The sequence below is a fragment of the Dunckerocampus dactyliophorus genome, chromosome 1 (assembly GCF_027744805.1).
Source record: "Dunckerocampus dactyliophorus isolate RoL2022-P2 chromosome 1, RoL_Ddac_1.1, whole genome shotgun sequence".
Classification (NCBI taxonomy): domain Eukaryota; kingdom Metazoa; phylum Chordata; class Actinopteri; order Syngnathiformes; family Syngnathidae; genus Dunckerocampus; species Dunckerocampus dactyliophorus.
The window spans coordinates 46,253,791-46,279,334 of record NC_072819.1 but is presented as its reverse complement, the minus strand read 5'-3'; the positions used below and the strand labels follow the sequence as shown (position 1 = coordinate 46,279,334).

General features: G+C 42.1%; 1 protein-coding gene across 4 annotated transcripts in view; it reads left to right on the top strand.

Annotated features, from left to right (window-relative positions):
• zranb3 (zinc finger, RAN-binding domain containing 3) overlaps window positions 1-25,544 on the top strand; it is a 101,159-nt gene that overhangs the window by 51,838 nt on the left and 23,777 nt on the right. For all 4 annotated transcript variants that reach the window (XM_054790434.1, XM_054790424.1, XM_054790453.1 and 1 more), the window contains 4 exons: window positions 29-313; window positions 12,992-13,119; window positions 18,140-18,244; window positions 24,770-24,912. In XM_054790434.1, the coding sequence (XP_054646409.1) occupies window positions 29-313; window positions 12,992-13,119; window positions 18,140-18,244; window positions 24,770-24,912 (661 nt within the window). The remainder of the gene's footprint in view (window positions 1-28; window positions 314-12,991; window positions 13,120-18,139; window positions 18,245-24,769; window positions 24,913-25,544) is intronic.

Genomic DNA, 25,544 nt, shown 5'->3' with positions numbered 1-25,544 from the left:
CTTTCCTTATGTTCCTCCGTTGCCTCAGAGCCACCCGGGCCTCAGCTAACACCTTCAGCTGAGGAGGAGAAGGCGTGCAATGTTCGGTCCGGCTCCGACAGAGAACCGCAGCTCAGCCTGCAGAAATCCCAAACTCCGAAATCGTACAAAGGCAAACAGAGCGAGGAGGAGGAGGAGGAGGAGGACAAACAGAAAGCAGGAGATGCAGAGGGGGAGGACAAGCGGCACCTCAAAGGCAAACAATCAGTGAGAGAACGAGGTGGCAGCGGCGGCACTTGCGGTGGCAGCTGCGTCCTCTCTGACCACACTAACGGTAATCCCACCTGCAATCTTCTCCTTTTCATATCTGTGAAAATTGGCCAGTGCTGCCCATATAATGCTGTTTAATTTTATCACGGCAAACCAATAAGGGACTATATCTCCTTCCATATGGGTCTAGGTATTATTATTCCTCTTATTATGAGTGTCTACTTGGGGATATTGCCTATTTCTGCACACAGGAATTGAAGGAAGATATTGAGTAAAATCTCAGTCATCTCCAAAGTAAAGCTTGTCAAAACTCCCAGAGAAAAGTTGCATGCAAAGCTTGAGGTGCAGTAGGTTACCAGCAGGGAACAAGTGTGATTAGCTATTTTTATTATTGTTATCATAAAGTACACTTGGGTGTAATTTCATCAATTTTACACACCAACCAGTCCTGGAAACACAAGCTGCTTTGCTACCTGTCCACTCAGTTTGTATACACATAAAAACCAGCATGGTTGTCAGGGATGGGAATAAACAAAGTCCCAGTTACACAGCATCTAATATTGTAAAGTGAATCATGTGTGATTAAGGGTTTCAAAGGGATACACAAACTAATACATTCATCTGATTATGTAGAACCAATTACCCTGTGTAGGACAAGTACGCCTTGGAGAGAACGTCTTTGGCTTTTGAACCAGGGTTCCTTCAAGTGTTACACATGGCGCCCGCAACTCACCACAATACTGTTTGGACCTGGATCTCGTTTCCACTATGTGGTGTGACAGCGAGAGTGATAGCTGTATTAGCTCAATTTTTCGGAATCATAGCAGTGCAACACAATGTAGACGTTTTGGTTGACGGTGGCCATGTTTTTAGTTCTGGTCGGATTTCTGTGATGAGGAACGTAGTTCCACTTAAATGGTTTTGGATTCTCAAAATGATATGCATTCAAAAGAGTAATAAATGTGCATCACAAAACCGTTGCCGACAAAAAAGTCAGACCTCTCAATCGCGCTGCGTTTTATTCTCTCTGTTCGTATAACGGCACGCTGTCGCCTGTCCATTGTTGTGTTCCACAGCGGATGAAGACTGCGCATGTAAACACTGTGGAACACATACACAACAGTGGACAGGCGACAGCGCGTAGCGATATGGAGACAAAAAAGTGTGAAAGCGTTATTTCATGTTGAATTGAAAAATGTGCCCTTGACGTCGGCTGCATTGACTTTTGTATAATCAGTTTCATTTCTTGGGCATCTGTAATGTCTGACAGCAAATGCTAATTGGACCTTACCTTTTACCCAATCGGTCTCAAAGTTGTGGCCAACTGCGACCCGTGGGACCTTTTTTGTGGTGCACTACTTGAAATCAAAACTTTGTGTTAGTGTGGCCTGTGATCTTGAGTCCCACAAGAGACGATGAGGGGCTCTTCAGCTCGCTTTAAGGAAGAGGCTCTTTAAAGGTGCTATTACACACATTTATTCACCCCAAAAATATAAGAACACCACCACTGGCTTGCATATGTTACTAACAGCCGTTTCAAAGAACAGAAAACATGTCAATATTCTTCACAATTATGAGTTAAACCGAATGAGACTTGTTGTTTGGGCCGAAAAGGGGAAGTGGCATTAATGGCGGTCTCTCGTTCACGGGCATGGGCCGGACGTGTGCTCTCACATACATGCAGTCTCAGAGAAACTCACGTGACCTTTTCCTGCGTGGGAGTGTTACGTTGGCTGTGGCTTGCATGCTCTGAGCAGGGACAGGGCGGGATATTGTACGTTCAAACACTCGAGCAATACCCAGCCATGCCTGCGCAGTACCCTACCATGGTAGACGGCACCTTTTAATTGGGCAAGAAACGACCAACACTGAACTCGCAGTGAACTTGTCACACAGTGCATGTGCAGGGGGCTCACAGGACAGAACACAAAGTACAGTCATTAGAAAACAAGTGCTTCAAGGCATGCTGGGAAGTCGGAAGCAGTCCCAGCAACACAACAATGTACAGTATTATAATTGTATATCTATGAGGGCTGCCAAAGTTAACGGGACTTCCTTTTACGGGACTATTTTTGAAAAATATGCGATTAACGTGCGCACGTCTTGCGAGCCGTCTCTCGGCTGATTTTTTTGCTTTAGCTGCGAACTAAAATTTGGGTACGAGCTGCTAGTTAACGGTAGGCATAGCCGAGGACAGCTATTTGGGGGCTTATGTTGATGTGACCATGGCTGACGAGCTAGCAGCGCTAGCATTAGCTAGCATTAGTAGCACACTAGCTAGTCATCAACACATCAGTAAAACATACGTACAATATAGCAATATAATTTATCTTTTTTTCATGTATTATGGAAAATTTAAAGCACGAAATGAATACAGACTTACCATCCACCAGTACAAGCCTGGAGTTTGGTTTTCAGAGAGGTTGTATGGAACAAATATGCACATTCGCACTCAATAAGGTCATCCAATCTTACCTTCATGCATCCTGACATAGCATCAGCATTTGGCACCAAATTTGAGGTGAAAGAAAAAGGGTAAAAATACAGTATAACAGTCTATCTGCACAGCGTGGGACAAAGAATGAATGTGAGTGTGAATGGTTGTTTGTCTAAATGTGCCGTGCGATTGGCTGGCGACCAGTCCAGGGTGTACCCCGCCTGTCGCCCGAAGTCAGTTGGGATAGGCTCCGGCATACCCCGTGACCCTAATGAGGAGAAGCGGCATAGAAGATGGAGGGATGCTCCACAAGGAGGACTGTGAAATATGTTAATTTCAGCTTTAGCAAAGTCTGTCAACTCCCTGTAACATCCAACGTGTGAGCAATCATTTGTCACTTTCCCCCAGTCACACCCCCAGCAAACAAATGGTTGAGGTGAGCAAAACACCTATTTTTCGAGCAGCTCTAGGGGAGAGCAAAAGTTCTCCTTGTTGGATCAGAAATGGAGGAGGCACATCCCTTTGGACATTCCTTGGTCACAGCTCATAGTCATCCATCTATCATGCAGCTATTCAGTTTGTTTGTTGCATGCCGCCGCCAGTCTGTTTCTGGCAGTACGAGTTTAATATGAAACACAGAGGTTGTCCAATAAAAGTGACCTATGGGGTCAGGAGCAGCGGCTAATGATTTCCCTCTACCTGCCCGGGGTTTTCGGAAGCGAGCCACAGAGCTGTCAGACGCTCCCGCCTCTTGATTGCTCTGAGATTACTTTCCTCACAGCACGCACAAGCAATCACTCCTTTCCCACCCCGCCGCCTTGCACGCTCTGCTGACTGTCGGCTCGGCGATCTGCATGAGCCCAACATTTATACGCAGATTCATGTTTTCCGGATGTTAGTTCAAACGCTGCAGCAGACTCGGCTACACCTAACTTCTACGCTCTTGAAGTATGCAGTCGGATTTTGGTTTTTTTTTTCATCTTTTGTTTCGGCGTTGCAGAAGATGAGATGACTCAGTCCAATTAGGCGTTGTTTTCTTTGCCTCGCAGTAAAATAACAGATAAATCCCAAGGCGTGTGATTTGAAGGCACTGTTCATACTGTGCAAGTGACAGTCTAATAAGACGGCTTTGTAAGATGAATTGCCCCCATCAAATAAATAGCCCACTTAATGCTGCTTGCGTGTTCCGCCACTGCAAACAGCCGATTGGGGAGGGGGGCAGGGGGGAACTGCTTACAACAAATATCAGGTGCACATAGTGAAGCTGTTAGGTTTCATTACAGATGGAGGAGGACAGCTAGCTGAAGTTTTATTTTGTACGGCCAAATAGGTTCCCTGTCTTGGTAGTTATAACATTAAGTGGCCCAGTGACAAGGCGTAGAGCTCACACTAACACCAGCGAGGGAAAATTAGAAATTTGGGGAAGTCACCACAGTACAACTAGTGCATTTACTAGTAACACCTCTTTTTGACAGTTTATGTTCGTTCATTCAAGCCTTTTATTTCAAGGAAAATTGCACTTTTTTGAAAATGTTGCCCATCATCCACAATCCTCATGAGAAACATGAACACATACTCCTTGCCCTTTTCTGTGCGTTCTAACGAGAGAAAACGAGTTGGCGTGAGCCAGCTAACATTGCACGTCATGGAAGGCACCTACTTCGACTTTAAAGCCCTAAAAAAAAACGCCCAAAAACTGCCAACGGTGTTCCATTTACATAACTGACCTGTATATTAAGTAAGCCACAGCGATATTGTTGTTGTGGCAGCTAACACGAAGAAATATATGTCTGGCGGAGTAACACGACGCCTCGCAATACGCGTTGTGAGTGACGTCTGACTGGGAAACAAGAGCAAGCACATGAGCAGCTACGGGTAGAGTCCATGTTTTTTTTCGTACACGACTACGTAGATGGACTGTGTGTGTGGCTGTGATATCAATCACTATGTGCTCCATGTATCACAATCAATATCATGGTGACTTACTCGATGTCCGTCTGGTCCAGCTGGTCTGGGGCGTCTGTTTCAGTTTATTTATTATCACTGCGGGGTTTGTTAGTGCTAACAATTTTTGCGGTGCAGTGTCTTGGAGCAATGTCCTCCTTGCCATACTACACCAGCCTTTCCATGGATGGTAACAGTGTATGCCACTCAGTGCAGCAGAAACACTCAGTTTCTGTTGGCATGGTTTGGCGAGCTGTACATTCAGGCTCCAAAAGATAAGGTTCTGGTTCGTCGTTTCTCCGAAGGTAGTTGGCGGCGGCTCTGACAAAGTCTGCTGTGATTACCAACAGCGATCACACACACTCTATGCTATTGTGGTTGTTGACGGAAGTAGCGTTAGTTCCCATCATTGGGCTCTGTGAAATCAGCGCACCTAGGAAAGAAGTTCCGGTAATGTTTGAAATCATCAAAACACGGCAAGATACTGTGAATATCACATGTTATCATCGATGTACCTCTTAATGCATGGTCACAGCATGTATATAAAATGATAAAACATTGTTAGAGGTTTTTTATAGAGGGCTTCATAGTCGAAATAGGTGTTTCCCGTGACATGCAATGGGCCTCATTCTCATTCACGAACATCTTCTTAAAAGTCTTCTTAAGAAGTGTACTTAAGAAGGCGCGGGTTGGAAACTGCGCCACATTCACGACACGTTCTTAAGTAAGGATAATCGTTCGCACCGGTGTTCTTAGGTTAATGAATGCCAACTGCGATGCCCGTGCATGTGAGCCCTAATTTGCATAGGTCACCGCCTATTATTTCCTATATAAGGTCAAAAATGTGCCGTGCGCAACAGGCAGGTGGAGGCGGAGATGGCAACGCGCAAGGGCAAGACTGAGAAGCAGCTGGACAACAAACGAAAGAAAAACTTCAATTCTACTGAAATAGAGGTGCTTTTACAAGGAGTGAGCGAACACAAGACCACCTTATTTTCACGTGTATCCACCGGTCATCAGGCCATCCAAAAAGAGTCGGCATGGAGCACCACTGCAGGAAACATAAATGCCGTTTCCACGGAGAAACGCGCCACCGCAGAGGTTAAAAAGAAGTGGTTTGACTTAAAATAGACTAAAAAAAAAGATTAGACTGCACCGGAGGGATCTGGAGGAAACGGGAGGTGGGCCATCAATCAGAAACCAAACCATTTTGGAAACTCTAGAAAATATTTACACAATCATGATGGAAAAATAAAGTCAAAATACATAGTTTGTGTGTGACAATTAATGTTTTCTGTGGTTACATTTGATTAGACGCTGCCTAATTAATACAGCAGCCCCGTGCTCTGGCTCAAGACGTGGCTGGGGGCGCATGTCCTTATCTGGGGGTGCTCCGTGCGCAATAGACACACCACGTTTCATTGCGATGTTATTCTGATGATCCTGCACACCTGCAAGAACAGAGAGGGAAGCCTGAAGCGGGACATCAAATATTCGTGGCTTTCAGCAAATAAATCTAATGGTCCCTTTACATTCTCTCTCTGCGCAGCGCACGTCCAGCCAGCTCCTTTTTTTTGGATGAATTGGGATTTGAATATATATTTATCCATGGAGTATATTTTAGTTGTTTTGATGATAAATAATTGTTGGAATATTTTATTTGCACTACATTTTTTGGGATCAGGTTGCAAAATCCATCATGAGGGCGATTGCGCATTGAAAGCGCAAGCTTTGCTTGTGCGTAAGAGTCCTCCTGAGCGTTCGTAGAATTTGTTCTTAGATCTAAGAACTGTGAGTTAAGAACACGTTTCGTGAATGCCAAAAATCTTCGTAAGAAGGCTTTAAGAACACATTTGTGCGTAAGAACGTTTCGTGAATGAGGCCCACTGTTAGCTGGCTCATGCTAACTCATTTTCTCTTTTTACTGTAGAACGCTCAAAAAAGGGTAAGAAATATGTGTTCATGTCTCACATAAGGATTGTGGATGACGGGCAGAAATCCAAAAAAGTGCAGTTTTCCTTTAAACTACACTGTATGTCATAATTGTGCTTTAAAATAGCAGCTTTGGAATATGTTGATGCTACTATAGCTTGTAATAAAGAGAATAGAACCCTAAATCTCCTTCATTAGCATCCTATAGTATTAGTGGACAGTGTTGGTGCTAGCAACCAAATGGCCAATGTTTATATCAAGACATGATATCACACTCCTCAAACAATGACATGGCTTTAAGTCAAGTCAAGTCAATATTTACAACAGAAGTCATCTCAAGGCACTTTACACATGGGGCAGATCTAGAACCGTGCTGCTCACCTTATTAAGAGCTTTATACAGTAGATGTGGAAAAACTGCACTATAGGACACACATCTGCCAGGTCAAACAGTACTAATTTTGACCATCACAAAACGCCACCATGACATGTTCTCTGAACCTGCAGAGATCTTTGCAAGGATCTTCTATTCTGTGAGTCGTAGGTGAAATGGAAATTCCGTGGTTATAATTGTTACATCATTGGAGTGATTTGCAGTGGAAGTCATTATTGATGTGCTGTTTGCAAAATACGCACACAATTTCTGCTACACAGATAATATTGACCAAGTACAGAAACTTTGCAACTACAATAAAACTAGTTACATTTCGTGTCCACCGCCATCTCGCGCGTTAATTAGCATGGGAAGCGCCTTGAATGCCTTCTGCTTTGCTTCTATCACACACCAGCTGCAAAGCAAGAAGGTAGGCTACAGTTATGGGGCCAAACTCCTCCACTTGAATCAAACATTAAGTTAATTATGTGTTTATATCTACAAATCATGTGGTGTCCAACCATCACGATTGTTATCACTGACATATACTGTAGTTCGTTGAGCACCAGGTTTTATGTGGTACTATTTTTCATGAACTGAACATTGTGTGGTTCTTGCAAGTTTGTTATGATGTTGCAATGGTTGAACGCTGCAAAGAATAAACAAGTTTTGAGTGCGCTTCAATTTAAAATTTTGACTCCCTTGTCAGGTTCAAGATTCAAGATTCAAGAGAGTTTTATTGTCATGTGCATGGTAAAACAGCAGTTATACCATGCAATGAAACTCTTATTCTGTTCATTCTCCCACGAAAAGAAAGGAGGTCTTGATCACCCACTGGAGTGCCTTCCTATCACGTGTTGTACAGTTACCGTACCAAACAGTGATGGAGGCGGTAAGGACACTTTCCATAGTGCATCTGTAGAAGCAACTCAGGATTGTGGTGGACATGCCAAATTTCCTCAGTCTTCTCAGGAAGTACAGTCTCCTTTGGGACCTCTTCAGAATTTGTTGGGTGTTGTGAGACCAGGTGAGGTCCTCGCTGATGTGTGTGCCAAGGAACTTGAAGGTTTTCACCCTCTCCACCTCAGTCTCACCAATAAACAGGGGTCTATGCGGCTCCTTTTCCCTTGTTCTTGGGTCAATGATCATCTCTTTGGTCTTATCTGTATTGAGAAGGAGATTGTTATCACGACACCAAGCTATGAGGTTTGTCATATATCTGTTTGGTGAGTAAAATGTATACAGCAGGGCAGCATACTGACAAACAAAAAGGGGGGGGGGGGGAATGTAATCAAAACAATACAGCTCTTTTAAATGCTGTTTTCAACCTACTAATTAATCACACGGCCCACCATGGCCATGTCTTCAAGCTCAAGCTACCAAACTGGGCGATTAGAGATGAATTAGGGACGTCAGCCAGTGAGCGAGTCAATTGGACACTCATGCACACTCACGTGGACACACACACACACACACACACACAGGCCGACACGGGGCCACGTGAAGTGATTTAAAGCAAGTATTATCAGCGTCTTGTAGGTCATTGTCTAAATGAAGCGTGGTAGAGCAGCGGCAGTCTCATTTCCACCACCTGACCTTTTCTTGCTCGATGCTGGCAGGATGAGCAAGTTACACTGCTGACAGTAATGACCTGCTCTCTCTCCTCCTTCTCTTCCCCTGTTCCGCTCATTTTATCACTCGCCGTCGCTTTGCCTTTTGTGCGCTTTCCCACCAAATGGCTGCGTGGACTTGTTAAACATAAATTGGGAGGTTTCTGCCCAACAAATGGGCTTTCTGTGGCTGTGCAGGATTACACAACAATAATAACATTTCAGGGAGGACTGAAAAGTGCTTCAGATGTAATGTGGTGAGGTATAGATTAGTCTTAAAATAGATAAGGAACTCGCTCACCGACGAGCCACCACTATTATTGATTAACGTGCTGCACAGTAATGCTATTATGCAATAATATATTATTGTATTAATGCTGAGAGATGAGCCTTCACGCTAATGGTGAGCTACCCAGCCCGGCCAAAAAAAGGTGACACACTGTTTTTCATTGGACCGCCTTTTGCTTCGACTAAGGCACACATTCACAGTGGCATTGTTTCCACCAGCTTGTGCTATCACAGAATGTATTTCTGTCCAGAGTTGCGTCCATTTTCGTCAAGAGCTTGTATTGATGATGGAAGCTCCGGACCACTGCGCAGTTTCCCCACTGCACTTCCACTTGGGATAGTTCTTCACCTGGTTTTTGTAGTTTCAGCAATCGTCTTAGGTGTTTTCTCATGCCAATAATTGGACCCTTCTGAAGCAGTTAAATATCTTTTGCATGACCACAGGATGTGTCTTTGGACGTGGTTGTTTAAGAAATGAGAATCAGTTAGGGTTAGTAACGTGTTGCCATCTGAAATGAAATCACCTATGCTAATTATCCATTGGCTATTTATGCTATTTATGCCTCTTAGTTAGTTAGTGCTTAGTTACATCCAAGTGGCGACCTTTTTTTGGGCCAGGCAGCGTATTTGTTTACTCAGCTGAAAAACTGGGCTGACATACTGGATTTCAAATAGGTGAGAGAACAGGTTAAAATCAGTTTGTTCTTCGTTTCACCTTGTCCTGTAATTTAAAATTTTACCAAGGCCTAGCTTGTGATTAAGAGGAGGGAGATGCAAAGGAGCCGGAGATGGAAACACACGTGATACGCTGTGGAGAACCTCTAATGGGACTAGCCGAAAGTAGTAGAAGAAGACCAAGGTGTAAAGTGCTGTGTAGGTCCGGACCCCGGATGCAGAGGCATAAGGCCAAAAAACAGTTATACTGTCGTCCCTCGCCAGATTGTGCTTCGAATTTTGCCGCTTCACACTATCACGGTTTTACTATATATATTAATTAATAGATTGTGGTTGACTACGGCCTAAAGTGGATTTTTTTTTTAAGGATATTTGGATAAGGAAATTTTACGTACTTTTGGCCCAAATTGAGCATTTTCAAAAATAAAAACGGCAAATTGAACTAAAAAACAAATATAAGGCATTCAGGAAACACATTCAAAGACACATTGTGAAATGTAGTATTGTACACTGGTCACTAGGTGCCAGTAATGTCACATTGATGAGACAATAGCCACCGCAAGTACTGTCCAGAAACTGAAACATGAGAGTCTATATTTAGTCTTATTTTCTATTATTATGCCCAGTATAATGGACAATACGAGTGTAAAGGTGACTGTGGTGTGATTTCATATTTCAAAACCCTATTTAGAAGTTCATAAACAGGTTTTCTATGCTCTAACTATGAAAATGTTCCATTTATAAATAAGGAATCCTCGCGGAAATTCACTTATCACGGTCGTGTCTGGAACCAATTAACCGCAATAGGGAGGGATTACTGTACTCTCTGTAATGATAGGCACACAAAGTTAAACGAAACCAAAGGAGGAAGCAGCAGACAGCGAGTTAGCTTTGTCTCGAGCTGGCAAAAGGCGCCATGAGCAGAGGACCAGGGAAAGCGCAGGGAAACAAGTGGGGCATAATTGTCCAGCTTCCTGGTTGAGCGAGGACCTCTGAAAACGGGGACGACACAAAGACGGGGAGAAGGCAGGAGGAGCAAACGTGACATGTAAGACAAGGCCTAATTTGTGTTAAATCACAAGGTCTGCTTGGCTGAAGCCAAGCACTATAGCAGAGGTCTTCAATTAAAATTGAGTAAGGTCCGTTTATGCAATTTTTTTCACATCGAAGGTCCGAACCTCATTTTGCCTTCAATTGCATTAAGCAGATGAGCTCACATGAATATCAGATGTAATGAAACCCTGCACATCTCCCTATTGTTTCAATACAACACAATTAAATTGGCACCTACATTGCATTTAAATATATATTATATTATATTATATATATATATATATATATATATATATATATAATATATATTAAATAATATAATAAATAATAATAATAATAGAATATTTGTCACTTTAAAATAAAGGTTGCAACAGTACACACTCCCTCTTAAAGTTTCAGATTTAGTTGTTATTGTCGTAGTTACGATTTTATCACACAATTCCTCTTTTTGTTGACTTTTGAGTAAGGTACTCCTTCACAACTCTTCCGTTAGTGAAGTGTTTTTCTTTTGTCCCAATATTCATACAATCCTTAGTGAGCACTCATTTGCGCGTTGCTGTGCTGTAAATGAATGTGTTAAGATTCGTAGATTTTTCAGACTGGGCAATAAGTTATTAGGGGCTATTATCAGCCCTCTCACCCTCGAATGGTCTGTTTTGTCTCGTAATGGCGCGTCACATTCCCGTGTTTGACCAACGCTATAGTTCCAGAGCATGTGAGACACAGTTAGGCACGAGATTCTGGAAGAATGAACATACAGTGGTGTGAAAGTGTTTGCCCCCTTCCTGATTTCTTTTTTTTTTTGCGTGTTGGTCACACTTAGATGTTTCAGATCATCAAACACATGTAAATGACAACAAACTGAACACAAAATGCAGTAAATGTTTTATTATTAAGGGAGAAAAAAAATCCAAACCTAAATGGCCCTGTGTGAAAAAGTGATTGCCCCCCCAGAACGAACATTATTTCTAAAGCTTTGGGACTCCAGCGAACCACAGTGAGAGCCATTATCCACAAATGGCGAAAACATGGAACAGTAGTGAACCTTCGCAGGAGTGGCCGGCCAACCAAAATGACCCCAAGAGCGCAACAACGACTCATCCAAGAGGTCACAAAAGACCCCACAACAACATCCAAAGAACTGCAGGCCTCACTTGCCTCAGTTGAGATCAGTGTTCATGACTTCACCATAAGAAAGACACTGAGTTCCAAGACGAAAACCACTGCTGGACATAAAGAACATTAAGGCTCGTCTCAATTTTGCCAGAAAACATCTTGATGATCCCCAAGACCTTTGGGAAAATACTCTGTGGTCTGACGAGACAAAAGTTTAACTTTCGGTGTGCATGTGCAACGCCGCAGAAAAAGTGCCTGACTCCAACAGTAAAATATGGTGGTGGTAGTGTGATGGTCTGGGGCTGTTTTGCTGCTTTAGGACCTGGAAGACTTGCTGTGATAAATGGAACCATGAATTCTGTTGTCTACCAAAAACTCCTGAAGGAGAATGTCCGGCCATCTGTTCGTGACCTCAATCTGAAACCAACTTAAGTTCTGCAGCAGGACAATGATCCAAAACACACCAGCAAGTCCACCTCTGAATGGCTGAAGAAAAACAAAATGAAGACTTTGGAGTGGCCTAGTCAAAGTCCTGACCTGAATCCTATTGAGATGCTGTGGCATGACCTTAAAAAGGTGCTTCATGCTGGAAAACCCTCCAATGTGGCTGAACGACAACAATTCTGCAAAGAGGAGTGGGCCAAAAATTCCTCCACAGCGCTGTAGGAGACTCATTGCAAGTTATGACAAATGCTTGATTGCAGTTGTTGCTGCTAAGGGTGGCCCAACCAGTTATTAGCTTTAGGAGGCAATCACTTTTTCACACAGGGCCATGTAGGTTTGGATTTTTTTTCTTCCTTAACAATAAAAAGTTTCATTTAAAAACTACATTTTGTGTTGTCATTGACTAATATTTAAATGTGTTTGATGATCTGAAACATTTAAGTGTGACAAACATGCAAAAAAGTAAGAAACCAGGAAGTGTGCAAACACTTTGTCACACCACTGTATATTGGTCCATCCATTGACTTTTAACTATTCGTTTTTCTTGATCAACTTTTGTTACTTTGAAGAAAGCCATGGTTCTCTCATTTACTTCTCGGGAAGTAAGCAAACAATTTCATTGGCTCGTTACGCCCGAAATATGACGCTTTGATCCATCCGCTAGCATGATTATATATCAATACGTATTATTATATTATAGCTCCCATTCACTTGAATTTGTCATGGGTCCATAAAGGGCCATCACTGGGTCCGTATCCGGACCGAGGTACGCTATTGGGTGATAGCTACACTATAGGATATTTCTTCTGGTTTCAATTTGATGAGCTGTGGTGTAATCTATCTTATATGACTGTCTGTTTTCTTCTTCCAGAACCAAGTGCTGCTAATGCTAATGACAGTGATGCTGACAGCGATACCACCAACGAAGCTGAGCCTGCATACCCGGGCCTGCAGTTCTGTGCCAGCCAGTACACAGACCGAATATATCTATATGATAAGGTAGACCAGAACCTACAGGATGGATGGATGGATGGATGGATGGATTCAGAAGGTCTTAAAAAAATTAACTAATTAATTCAATGATAATGTAATAGATTTTATTGTGCCCCAAGCTCAAGGCAACGCTGAAAACAGCATGGCATGTCACAAATGATCAAACATGGTAAAAGTTAAAAAAGATAAGATGATTTCAATTGAAGGAGCAAAATTTAATGAGCGTATCACTAATGTTAAGACTAACTAAGTGGTTCTCAGTGTGTTATTTTTTTTTATTTTTCGCAGCGAGAGCCAGTTTGAGTCATTTAAGTTTTTGCTTTCTCGTAAAGATTGATTGAGGCTGTTTGGTGAAATGGGAGAAAGACAGTCTTTTAGATTTATAGCAATTACAGCTACCCAAAAATCGGACATTGTGTCACAAATAATTATTTTGAAATAGGTCAAGGATTAAAGTTAGATTTAAAAAATTATAATAAATGGAGCGACAGTTTTAAAGATAGAAAGATGGATGAATAGATAGATACTATAGATAGATAGATAGATAGATAGATAGATGTGTAGTGCATTAAAAGTGACTTACCCCCCCAATTGGTCCCATGAGTACAGTTCTGGTTGGAGGTCCGTGACAAAGAACGTAGTTACGCTTAGTTGCTGGGGTCACTTAAGTAAAGACTTTGGCTTCTCAAAACAATATGTGTTCAAAAGAGTAATACAGTTGCATCAGAAAAATGCCTCATAAAAACCAGACCTCACAAATCGCTCTGCGTTTATAATTATCTCCTGCCGTATTCCTGCGCACTGTCACCTGTGCACTCTTGTGTATGTGATCAAGATGCTTACATCTTCTTTCGCTGTGGGACACACACATAAACAAGATGGCTGCTGCGCTCCGTCGCGGAAGAAGATGCGAGTGTCTTCATCACATACACAAGAATGCACAGGCGTCGGTGTGCAGGAATACGGCGGAAGATAAAGAGTGTTTTGTGAGGTGTGATTATTCTATTTTTTTTGAGAAGGCATTTTTTGTGATGCAAATGTATTAATCTTTTGAACGCATCTTGTTTTGAGAAGCCAAACCTTTTACTTTAATGACAGCAGCAACTAAGCGGAACTCCGTTTTTCGTCAGGGATCTCCGACCAGAACTGGGCTCAAGGGACCAACTGGCGGGGTAAGTCACTGTTGATGCACTACAATGCAGATGGGGACGTCATACAACTTCATGTCAAAAAATCCGAACTATCCCTTTAACATGGAAAAGCAAAGAGCCGTTGAGAACTCAAACGATAAACCAAAAAAAGTATGACATATAATCAGCAATCAGAAGGAGCGACCTAGTAGCACCATTTCTTTATAACCAGTAATGTTTTCATTTAACCACACGGCCACCAAAGAGTACTCGGTGCAAGATCACAGTGTTTTTGTCCCACACTGTGTGCTGGCATTGCTTCATGCAGTCTTCAGAAGAAGACAAACTATTATTTAACCCCATTCTGATGCTGATTACACTCCTGTGCATTCCTAGCACTTGTCTTGAGTGTCACTTGCCAACGGAGCCCAGTATCGATCGCTCTGTGATGCGCAACCCTTTTGTTTCATTCATGAGGGATCAAATTCCTTCCCTACGAACGTAGATAAGAGATGAGAGGGTTTTACGTAAAGGGGACCAATGTGTTGAACTGAATCACCAATGCTATATTACCGTGACGGCAATAGACAAGTGTCATGTGCGCCTGGCTGAGACGATAAGCTGCCCAGATAAATGTTCCCCGCTGTCGTTTAAATGATAAACTGGAGGAGTTCTGCCTGGAAAGATGTCACATTGGGATAATCCTGGAGCAGGCACACCGAATTCACATGGAGGGTTGCTAGATTCACAATCAAAGGAAGATTTATCACCAGGATTTGAGTGAGAAATATTGAGAGTATTAGGAAATTGATGTGCATTTTTGACACATCATAGGGTTATTTTAGTCGGTGCACCTGCTCTCGAGTGGGTGGTGTTTGAGATGACAGGAACGTGCTATGTCAGGATGACACACATGCGCCGCTCAACTTAACGACTGCTCAAAATAGACTCATAAAATGTATTCAATGCCACATCATTTAGTTACTATGATTGTTGTGTAATTTTGAAAATGAATTGACACCACCCATACTATCATGCTCATATTGTAGTACTAGTGAGCTCTTTGTCACTTTTTAACATCAGTGACTTTTTTTATTTGTCCTGACAACAGAAGTCCAAATCAGAGGGAACAATATGTCAGAATTTGACCCTTACAGCGTTCAAATTCGTTTGATGATATGCAAGATTGTCATAAAAAGGACAGCATATGTTTGGTTGCCATAGTGGCCCTTTGGAATTTGGCAACTATTTTCCCCAGAAAATAATACCCGAGTCACGCTAGAGGAAGAATGAGCCAGAATGCCGTCGGAGTGAAAATTCTTGGTTTATTCCTGGATAGTTAAAGTGCATTCTAAAAATTCTGAATCCATTCTGAGTGCACTCCAAATACAGACCTGATCAAAATCGTAAGACCAGTTGAAAAATTGCTAGAATTTGTGTTGTGTGTAGCAGCGGGTATCCCTCATCACTGAGGGCCCTCGCCCGCCTTCAGGGAGAATAACATCACTCTTTTGAACCATCCTGCATGTTCCCCTCATTTAAATCCCATAGAGAACATTTGGGGATGGAAGGCAAGGGAAGTTTATAAAAATGGCCATCAGTTCCAGACAGTTGATGCCCTTGGTGAAGCCATCTTCACCACTTGGAGCAATGTTCCCACTAGTCCTGGAAACACTCGCATCAAGCACGCCCAAAGCCATTTTTGAAGTGATGAACAAGAACGGTGGAGTTACTCATCACTGAGTCCTACTGAGAACATTTTTTGTTCTGGTTTGGAGAGTTTTTTGTTACTGTTTGAGCGATGGTCTTAAACTTTTGATCAGCTGATAAACAGCCTATTTCAGTTTAATTGTTGTTTTCATAAATTACTTTTTCAAAGTGCTTTTTGTCTCACTCCCCCTTCTTGCTTTTGCATATTGTAGCTCTACTTAAACCCTCATTAAGATCCAAATGTGCAAAATACAAATTCTAGCAATTTTTCAACTGGTCTTAAGGTTTTGATCAGGAGTGTATGTTCCCATGATCCAACTACATCGAACTGTGTACAGCAAGTTTCCATTCCGGACGGCATATATCGAGCTAACATTATTTAAAATGTATCAATCGAGTACAAACGTAATCAATCGATTGAATCGCTACTAGGAAATAAAGCATTGGACTTAAGCACGGCAGGCTTTATATGGATGTGTGTTTTTTAGCACTTTTAATGAGAGAGACTCCATAAAGACGTTATTCGTTTCAGTCTGTGTCTGTGACATCATCATTTTCCGGGTATGTGGTGGTCGGAATCGGCATAATGTCCCTTAACTTAGGGTGCAAAGTGCAGGTTTGGATTGCACTATTTAAAGTTAATCATTCATCATGGCAAGTTATACCACCCTCTGTTCATCCTGATTTTGTATTGCATTTTTAACTCATTTTTTGTATTAATAATTTATACCTGATTATTTTACAAAAAAAACTTCACCTGCACTGTCCAGTATCCAGGTATTGATTTCACAGTCACACTGGCTGAATTTTTTGCAAAAAATTCACTGAATCGTTTCGGATCACATCGTTTTAAATGAACCAGTATCGACCTTGGATTGTATAGGCAACCACAAAATTGTGATACGAATCGAATCGCTATTAAAACAAATCGTTACGCCCCTACTACAAAGTGTCTCAAAACCAAAAGCCAAAATTAAAAGCAAAGCACAACTAGATGTACGTCTTTGATGCTCACTGCATTGAGCTTTCGAGCTCCCACACAATCTGCTGACATCTTCATTTTCCACGAAAGTTTTGTGCCACTTTTGTGGCGTATTTGTCCTAACATTTTGCTCAGTATCCAAATTAGACGACCTAAGGGACTTTAGACGTAATAGGTTCTACTGTATAGTAGATGACTGTCCTTGTCTCAACTCCAAAGCCTTCATTTACCACCTCTGCTGCTGACGCGAGCTAAATTTGTGTGGTTGGCATTGTAGCAGCTTTATGTAGCGAGAGCATCTTACTGCTCAGCGTGCAAATTGGGAGGACAGTGCACATCTTTTTTATCCACCAAAAGTCTAATCCTGCTCCATGCTGCAGCAGCACTACCCGCTCTCTGGCTCTCCGTGCCATTTATTTGACCATAATCCAAGCAAACACATGAGCCACTACACATTGAGGATGCTAAGCAGGAAAAACATCCGAATGCTGATTTGGTCCTGAATTCCATGCAGTGTGTTATTAACCTTTGGACTTTATCTTTTCTCCTGTCTGCTGCTGTTCTTGCCTCTCTCCGCTATCTTCACGTCTGAAGTGGCTTTTGCACCTTAACTCCACTTTACATCCTCTGACTTGTTAAATGCAGCTAGTGTTTACCCGTAGCCTTTCTTAACCCTCTCCCAGTCAGGTTCACACGGAGGGTACATTTCAAGAGTTGGCCCTAAAATAGCAATAAGAAGGTGAAATAAATGACTGCTCATTTTTGTGGTTGTTTTTTCACATCATTATGTAGTTACTGGTGGACCATTATCACTGTGAGCATAATTCATGTGGCTATGTTCATTCCACCAGCTCATTAGTACACATGGACGCGGCCACAAGAGAAGCATCTTCAGTAGTCTACGACTATTTGAATAAAAAGTGGTAGAGAGTTATCTAATTGGAATTACCGTGGCAACCGGCGAAGAACAACCTGTGTTCGTTGTCATTAAGTACAAAATGACTTAAACCGGCTCTTTAGCTCATGGCGTCACATATCTGTGCATGTTAAAAACCGACAAAGAAGAGAATGTTGCGATGTTAGCGCTTACTACACATGGTGGGGATTCTGTCTTTAATAATGGTAACAGAGAGGGATGTGGTAGTAATACTCTTGTAACAAATCCTCTTGCCTGAGGCCAACTCTTCGTCTCCTCATCTGTTAGGACGGTGCTCCGTTAAACTTGAGCTTCGTCCCCCTGGACATCAAACTAACCAACTGGGACGACCTGCCCGAGGACTTCAGCCGGCACCAGGAAAATCGAATACAGGTCTGCCCTTCCCATGAGGCTGTGTGTGTGTGTGTGTGTGTGTGTGTGTGTGTGTGTGAGTGTGTGTGTGGCATGAGCTTTGACATGAATGTGTGTGTGCATGCAAGTGCTCACCCATGGGACATGTGCACACTGCAATTTACTTACCCTGATGTGTCATTTCAGTAAAAGCACCATAAAGGGAAAGTCTGTGTGACTTGGCTTTTAGAGAGGAATTCATGCACGTTGGCTTAACGCATTCAACCATACGTTGATGACTCAGAAAAGAAAAGAATCCAATATCTCTACAGACAGTGTTCTGTGTTTTATAAAATATCTTCCTCCGTAAAAAAAATAATAGTCATTATTGCTTACATATTTGTAATACACTGGCAGCTCGGTTAGCCTACTCCCCGGTTAGCGTGTATTTCGGTTTAGAAGAGTTACGCCCCTTTTTTACCTCGGTTTGTGTGCATTTTCTGGTTATCGTACAATATGGCACATGTCTTGTCAAGTTGTTAATGTACTGCGTGAGTCCAACTCTGTACGTAACATAGTTTTACCACAAAATGTGCTTATTAGCAGCTTGTAAGCATGCTAACACAGTGGAAACCGGAACCAGAAGTCACGGTCCCTTGCCCGTCTAAGAGGGAGCCTCCCTCTGATGGACACGGGCAATCTCGGATTGGTACGTGTATATTTCTTACTTACCTTTTGTGTGTTCAGTTGCTGTGTGAGTATTTTAGCGTTCTTTGTAAGATGACACCGTGAGTCAGCCAGCTACCGTTTCCTCACTGACTTGCGAGGGGCACAGTAGTTAAACGTATTACTCTTTTGAACGTATATTGTTTTGAAAGCCAAAGTCTTTACTTAAATGGCCCCAGCAACTAAGCGGAACTACGTTCTTTGTCACTGGACTACTGGGACCAATTGGGGCTGGGGGTAAGTCTGTTGATATAGTACATTGCTGATCGGGGTATCATACAACTTCATGTCAACAAATCCAAACTGTCACTTTAACTCAGATGATTTTCATTCATATAATTCATATAATTCATCAGAGTACGGTAATGACCAGACTACTCGGTTGTCGTGTGCCATTAGGGTTTATTTATTTATTGTTTATTTGATGGGGACATCACAATTACATTGGACAGACCAGATGGACTGTTGGTGTGTTTTAGCACGTGTGCTAATTCACAACACTTGTCCACAGGAGGCTTTTGAAATTATACAAAGATGAAAAGTAACAAGAGTGAAAATGGAACAAGAAAATACAGTGACAGTAACATTACAACAATAAGAAAGAGGCAGTTTGTCAAATTAAATACATTTTAAGTTAAAAAGCAAAGCCAGCACGGTCAAGCAATCAACCAGTTGAGACGATTCATGTGAACACTGTTGCTTTGATTTTAGCTATAAGTCTTTTTTTAAAACCATCACTGTTGGTCTATAATTTTAAAAGAGTTGGTAGAAAGTTCCAAAGCTTTGCCCCCTTTACAGAAAGAGTAGACGGACAAAATGAAGTCTTACATCTTGGGACAAGACAATCACCACTGGTGGAGGCTCGTGTGGTCGCTCTGGCTCCTAGTGGCCAATTTAGAAAACAATGGTGACACGTGATTACTTAAACATTTAAAAAACTGTTTTAAGTACTAAAATTAATGAAAATGTCAAACGTAAAAAGGTTCTGTTTTCTGAAAGTGCGGCAGTGGTGCCATATCGTTGGTTTCCGGTCCGTGAGTTTTGTTGCCTGTTGGTATATTGAGAAGGTAGGTTATAATGTGGTTGGAGAAGCTTTTGACCGTGATGTAATGCAATATGACAGATGAGAAAGGATCATTGCATCCATGTACAATTTTGCAGCTTGATGTGACAGGTTCCTTCTAATAAAACAAAAGCAATTAAAATTTGGTCAAACCTTTTTGCAGATATACTTAACTTGACTATCAAACTTTAAATTCTTGTCTCGGATGATACCTAAGTGCTTAACTTCATCAATGATTTTTGAATAAATTAATTCTTCCATCAAATACATCATCTATGGGCCTGTTATGCATGGAGAAGCACGCGGATACAGTTTTTCAAATAGGAGTTAGCTGGGGTAACTGGAGCCATTCAGAGATGTCCAATAAAGCCTGCGTAAGATGCTCACCTGCCCGGCTGGATGTTTTACAGGACACATGTATGACTGTGTCATCAGCGTACATCTAGCAGTTGACATCTGGACAGCAGCTTGGTAGGTCGTTAATGTACATTAAGAACAATAAATGACCAAGAACAGACCCTTGCGGTACTCCCTTGCTATTTGCATTCATAAAGTGGTGTGAAAAAGTGCCTGCCCCCTTCCTGATGACTTGTTTTTTTGTCACACTTAAATGTTTCAGATCATCAAACACATTGAAATATTAGTCAATGACAACACAACTGAACACAAAACGTTCCACTGCTGGACAAAAAGAACATTAAGACTCCTCTCAGTTTTGCCAAAAAACATCAAGATGGTCCCCAAGACCTTTGGGAAAACACTCTGTGATCTGACGAGACAAAAGGTGAACTTTTTGGAAGGTATGTGTCCCGTTAAATCTGGCGGAAAAGTAACGCTGCATTTAAAAAAAAAAAAAAAAGAACATTATACCAACAGTAAAATGTGGTGGTGGTAGTGTGATGGTCTGCGGCTGTCTTGCTGCTTCAGGACCTGGACAACTTGTAATAAATAGAACCATGAATTCTGCTTTTTACCAAAAAATCTTGAAGGAGAATCTCCGGCCATCTCTTTGTGACCTCAAGCTGAAACCAACTCGGGTTCTGCAGCAGGACAATGATCCAAAACACACCAGTAAGTCCACCTCTGAATGGCTGAAGAAAAACAAAATGAAGACTTTGGAGTGGCCTAGTCCAAGTCCTGACCTGAATCCTATTGAGATGCTGTGGCATGACCTTAAAAAGGTGCTTCATGCTGGAAAACCCTCCAATGTGGCTGAATGACAACAATTCTGCAAAGATGAGTTGGCCAAAATTCCTCCACAGCGCTGTAAGAGACTCATTGCAAGTTATCACAAACGCTTGATTGCAGTTGTTGCTGCTAAGGGTGGCCCAACCAGTTGTTAGGTTTAGGGGGCAATCCATTTTTCACACAGGGCTATGTAGGTTTTCCCCCCTTAATAATAAAAAGTTTCATTTAAAAACTGCATCTTGTTTTCAGTTGTGTTGTCATTGACTAATATTTCGATTCAACTAATATTTGGCTCTGCGTTTAACCGATCAGATGGTGCTGTGGGTGAGTGCTGTGGAGACAGAACTGCAGACAGGAAGGCGCGGCTGTGTCACAGCCAAAAGAACATAGTCTCAAATTCATCTCTTGTTGGCCGTCGGATAAAAAAAAAAAAAGCAGATGCCGATATGTATCAAAATGCAGAATTTCGTCCGATTATCCGTCGATCACTCGTTTTTGTGTTGTTGGGGTCATATCTAGCATTTCTCCTCCTCCAAACATGGCAAGCCGAGTTGATACCAAAGAGGCCAATATTACCATCACATTCTGCCAAGCCTTCTCTGAGTCATGCAGGTGTTCATTGGTAGACTGCAGTTGGGCTTGCATGTGTAATCCATTACAGCAAAGTGTGTTATCATTCTTTTTCTTTTATGTGGTCCCAGCTCCCTTGACATCAGGAACTCCTCTTCCCTTGCGATTCTCGGCTGGAACGTGGGTGATTGCCTGCCATCTTGTATTCCTTCCATTTTCTACTTATTTCGCCAACAGCGGTGTCTTTCTCGACGATTTTCTTTGTGACAGGACAGGACTCATTTGTGTGCTTCATGGGCACATTACCAGTCTGTGAGGGTTAGCATTATTGTTTTTTGACAGGGGATCAAATACTTATTGAACTCAGTTAAAATACAAATGAAATTGAAGTATGAATGTTTTTTTGTGGATTTTTTTTGTCCTTTATGGATGCTATATTTTTTGTCATTACTATGTCCTCACTGATTGCCTTGGATGGATCACACAGTTGCATCTGCCTGATAATCAGGCAGGGGTGTTTAAAATGGAAAGAAGGTTGGGGAGGCTGATCCAGTGCAAGCAGACAGGCAAGGGAGAGAATGCAGTTTTATGAGCGTCATTACAGGAAGACGGATCATTGCCTCAAACGACCCCGCTCACCAAACGGCTCACAGTGAATCTTGCAATATGCCACAGCGGCAGCGGTGCCACTGACACACTCCCCACCTGTCACATTGTTTATGTACGTTTATAAAGCCAAGGCGTGAGCTGCACCCATCCTCGGACCCATCATTTACGCCCTGTTTTGCTCCAGTTGTCCACTGAGATCAATACTCAGCAAGCAGTTTAGTGTGGGCTATCACACGCCGAGGACACAGCCACGCATCAACTCACCCACGCCCTGTTTAGTTGGCAACACATTTCAGGTTAAATATCTATCATTCAGATTATTACTAATTGGGGACGGTTACCTCTGCTGAAAAAAAATTATAATATTAACCAAGTGTAGAGTTAGATAAACAAGATAGACATTTATTTTATGTGGAATGTAGACTACCGCAAGGTTAAGTGTGTAGCGTTGCCGTATTTATTTATTATTCTCCATAGTACTGGTAGTCGCCTGTGTGTGTTTACTTATCTGTTACATGTGTGCTGTCATTTTTGTTTTGGCACCATGATTGTAATAAGTGAACTCTGAGCGGACGGACCATTTTTGGTTTGACACTGATTCCCTCTGTGGTAGCAAAAAAGTTATTTCAAAAAAGTGATGGAGAGATGTACAGTATATACTACAGTGGCGGGTGGTGTATTTGGTACCTGGGCCTTCACTGGGGACTTCACTGACTTAATCCAACTCTTAATACCACCGCTATCACGTGGCAATTATATAAAACAAGAATAATATACAAAAACACAATATTACAAGTCGTATTGCGGATTGGGGATGAATACCATTATTACCAAAGCCAGAAACCCACTTAATGCTTTATCTTCGAATACATTGTCGCCGATAAGCCTCCGTTACATTTCTGTTAGTAACTTTGAGCATCGATCACCAGTGGAAGCTCGGCCAAAAGTAACAAGTTTCTGACTCCATGCCGCTGCGCTACAACATCATCTGGTGCAGTTCAGAATCAGTATTTATCTAATAACATGACAAAAGCATAAAACCCCCTCACAGTATGCTCCTCAGAGGCCGTAAGGCAAACAAATATCATAATAATGCAATATTTCCTTTAATATGTCATCTTTCACTCTGTCCAGTTGCGGAATTGGCGTTTGCGACCATTTTCTAACTGGCAATTCGTACAGTCTGTCAAATGTTTGCACCACTTCTTGAAATCCTGTCTTTTCTGCTGTATTGAAGAGCAGCATTTATTGTGTGATTGTTGACTGTCAGAATGAAGGCTCTGCATCTCGATGAGTATTTTTTTTTCCCAGGGGAAAACTGGGTCAGGTGGATATGTTTGAGGTGGGCAGGTTTGTTTTGTTGTGTTTTTATGTCGCTACCACCGTCGAATAAATTTGGTATACTGGCTCATTTGTTTTTATGGGTTCACCTTGCTCATTATTAATATTCATACACGGCGGCTGTGACATTTGGCTTTGCAAGCATCTTTTTCCCCTCATAATTTCCACTCCATTACCTCGCATTGCTCTTTAGGAGGCTCCACTCTTTTGCTGTGTGTATGCTAGCGGCCCCCCCTTCCCCACAGAGACAAAGTGGCTGTATGACTGACGAGAGGTCTCACTCCGTTTGCCCTTGTTCTGCACGTAGCTGCTGAACCAATGCACAGAGTGACCTCTCTTCCTGAATACAGATACGCATGCACACGGCAATATATGGAGGCGGGCAAAATTATCGAGGTCATTTTCATTTATTGTGTGATTCATTCATTTATTATTGCGAGACAGTTTTTTTTATGAACGAGAAATGTCATCTCGTATTTATCTCGCAAGATCTCGTGACACCCTCATTGAAGAAAATGGAAAACACTGTCTCTTCAACCAACAATTTCATAACCTCATAGGAGTTGCGGAACCCCTGTTGAAGACCTCTGATATGGATGCTCAGTGGACTGAAGTCTCACAAGATTTGCTGACGTTTCAGTGGATTGTCTATGGCTGCCTATGTTGTGTGGGGGAACATGCATGGACATTTACCTGCACTCGCAGGTGTTTCGATGGCATAGAAAAATATTACCTTCTGTATACTATTTTGGCAGCAGAAGTCCATCTTAAGTATAATAACACAGAATTGTGCATTTGGTTTGTGCAGGCTAGTTGTTTTTTGGGTTTTTTTTTAAGGTATGAGTTTTCTTTAAAGGTTTTGAAGTCTATACATCATTCCATCTCGGTTTGATGGGTTTTATATAACTGTCTTGAAAGTCATCTCCATGCTGATTGATTTTGAAGAAGCTACTAAGAACTCCTCAAAGATGGCTCAGACGATCAATTTGTTTTCAATATGAAGTCTCTAGCCCCCTCTCACCCCAACTTGAATCTGAAAGTCATGCGAGGTGTCAATGTCTCGCCTACAGGTTCTACGCTTCGTTCAGGAATGGAGCAGCCTGGCAGCCATGAAGCAGAAGCTGCTCCGACGCAGCCGTCTCCTCTTCCACAGCCCCACCCTCGGCTTGCAGCAGCTGGCCGCCACTCAGCGACCTCACAACAGCACCAAGAGGTCAGACTCTGACTTAAAACCTTGAAGGAGAAATGCATCTTTGACTTTTAGATGACTTTAAATAAATGATCCTTCGTGATAGTCAAGCAGGAGTTTTGAGGGCTTATTTATGAATCATTTATCATTACCGAACAATGGCATAGACCTCTGCCGGGGCTGGACAAGCCGACTTTGGACACCTTAATAGACACCCACCTTCTGCATATCGCTACATTTTATCATTAATATTAGGGATGCTCGATATTGGCAATTCGACTGATAGCGGATATTGTCCAGCACTTCATTACATTTTCCATTACGCTACAGCACTGATATAGGCAGCAGCTCTTTCCTCAAACTAATGCCATGGAATGAACATATTTTGCTTATTCTACTGGATGCATTTACAAGTAAACACTGTTTGTGCAAAATAAGACAAATACTGCAATATGCAAAACAAGATATAGACAAAGTGCTAAAACGCTGCATGCGCTTTGAGTTGTTCTTTCTGAGCGTGATCTTGGATTAGATGTGCTGAAGGAAGACGCCCTACTTCCCTAATTAATACACCTGCATTATTCGCCGCACACAAGGTTAAGAGAAGTGGAAAAAAACAAGTCTGCACTAATGGCTCAGCAGACAAGAAAAGAGGG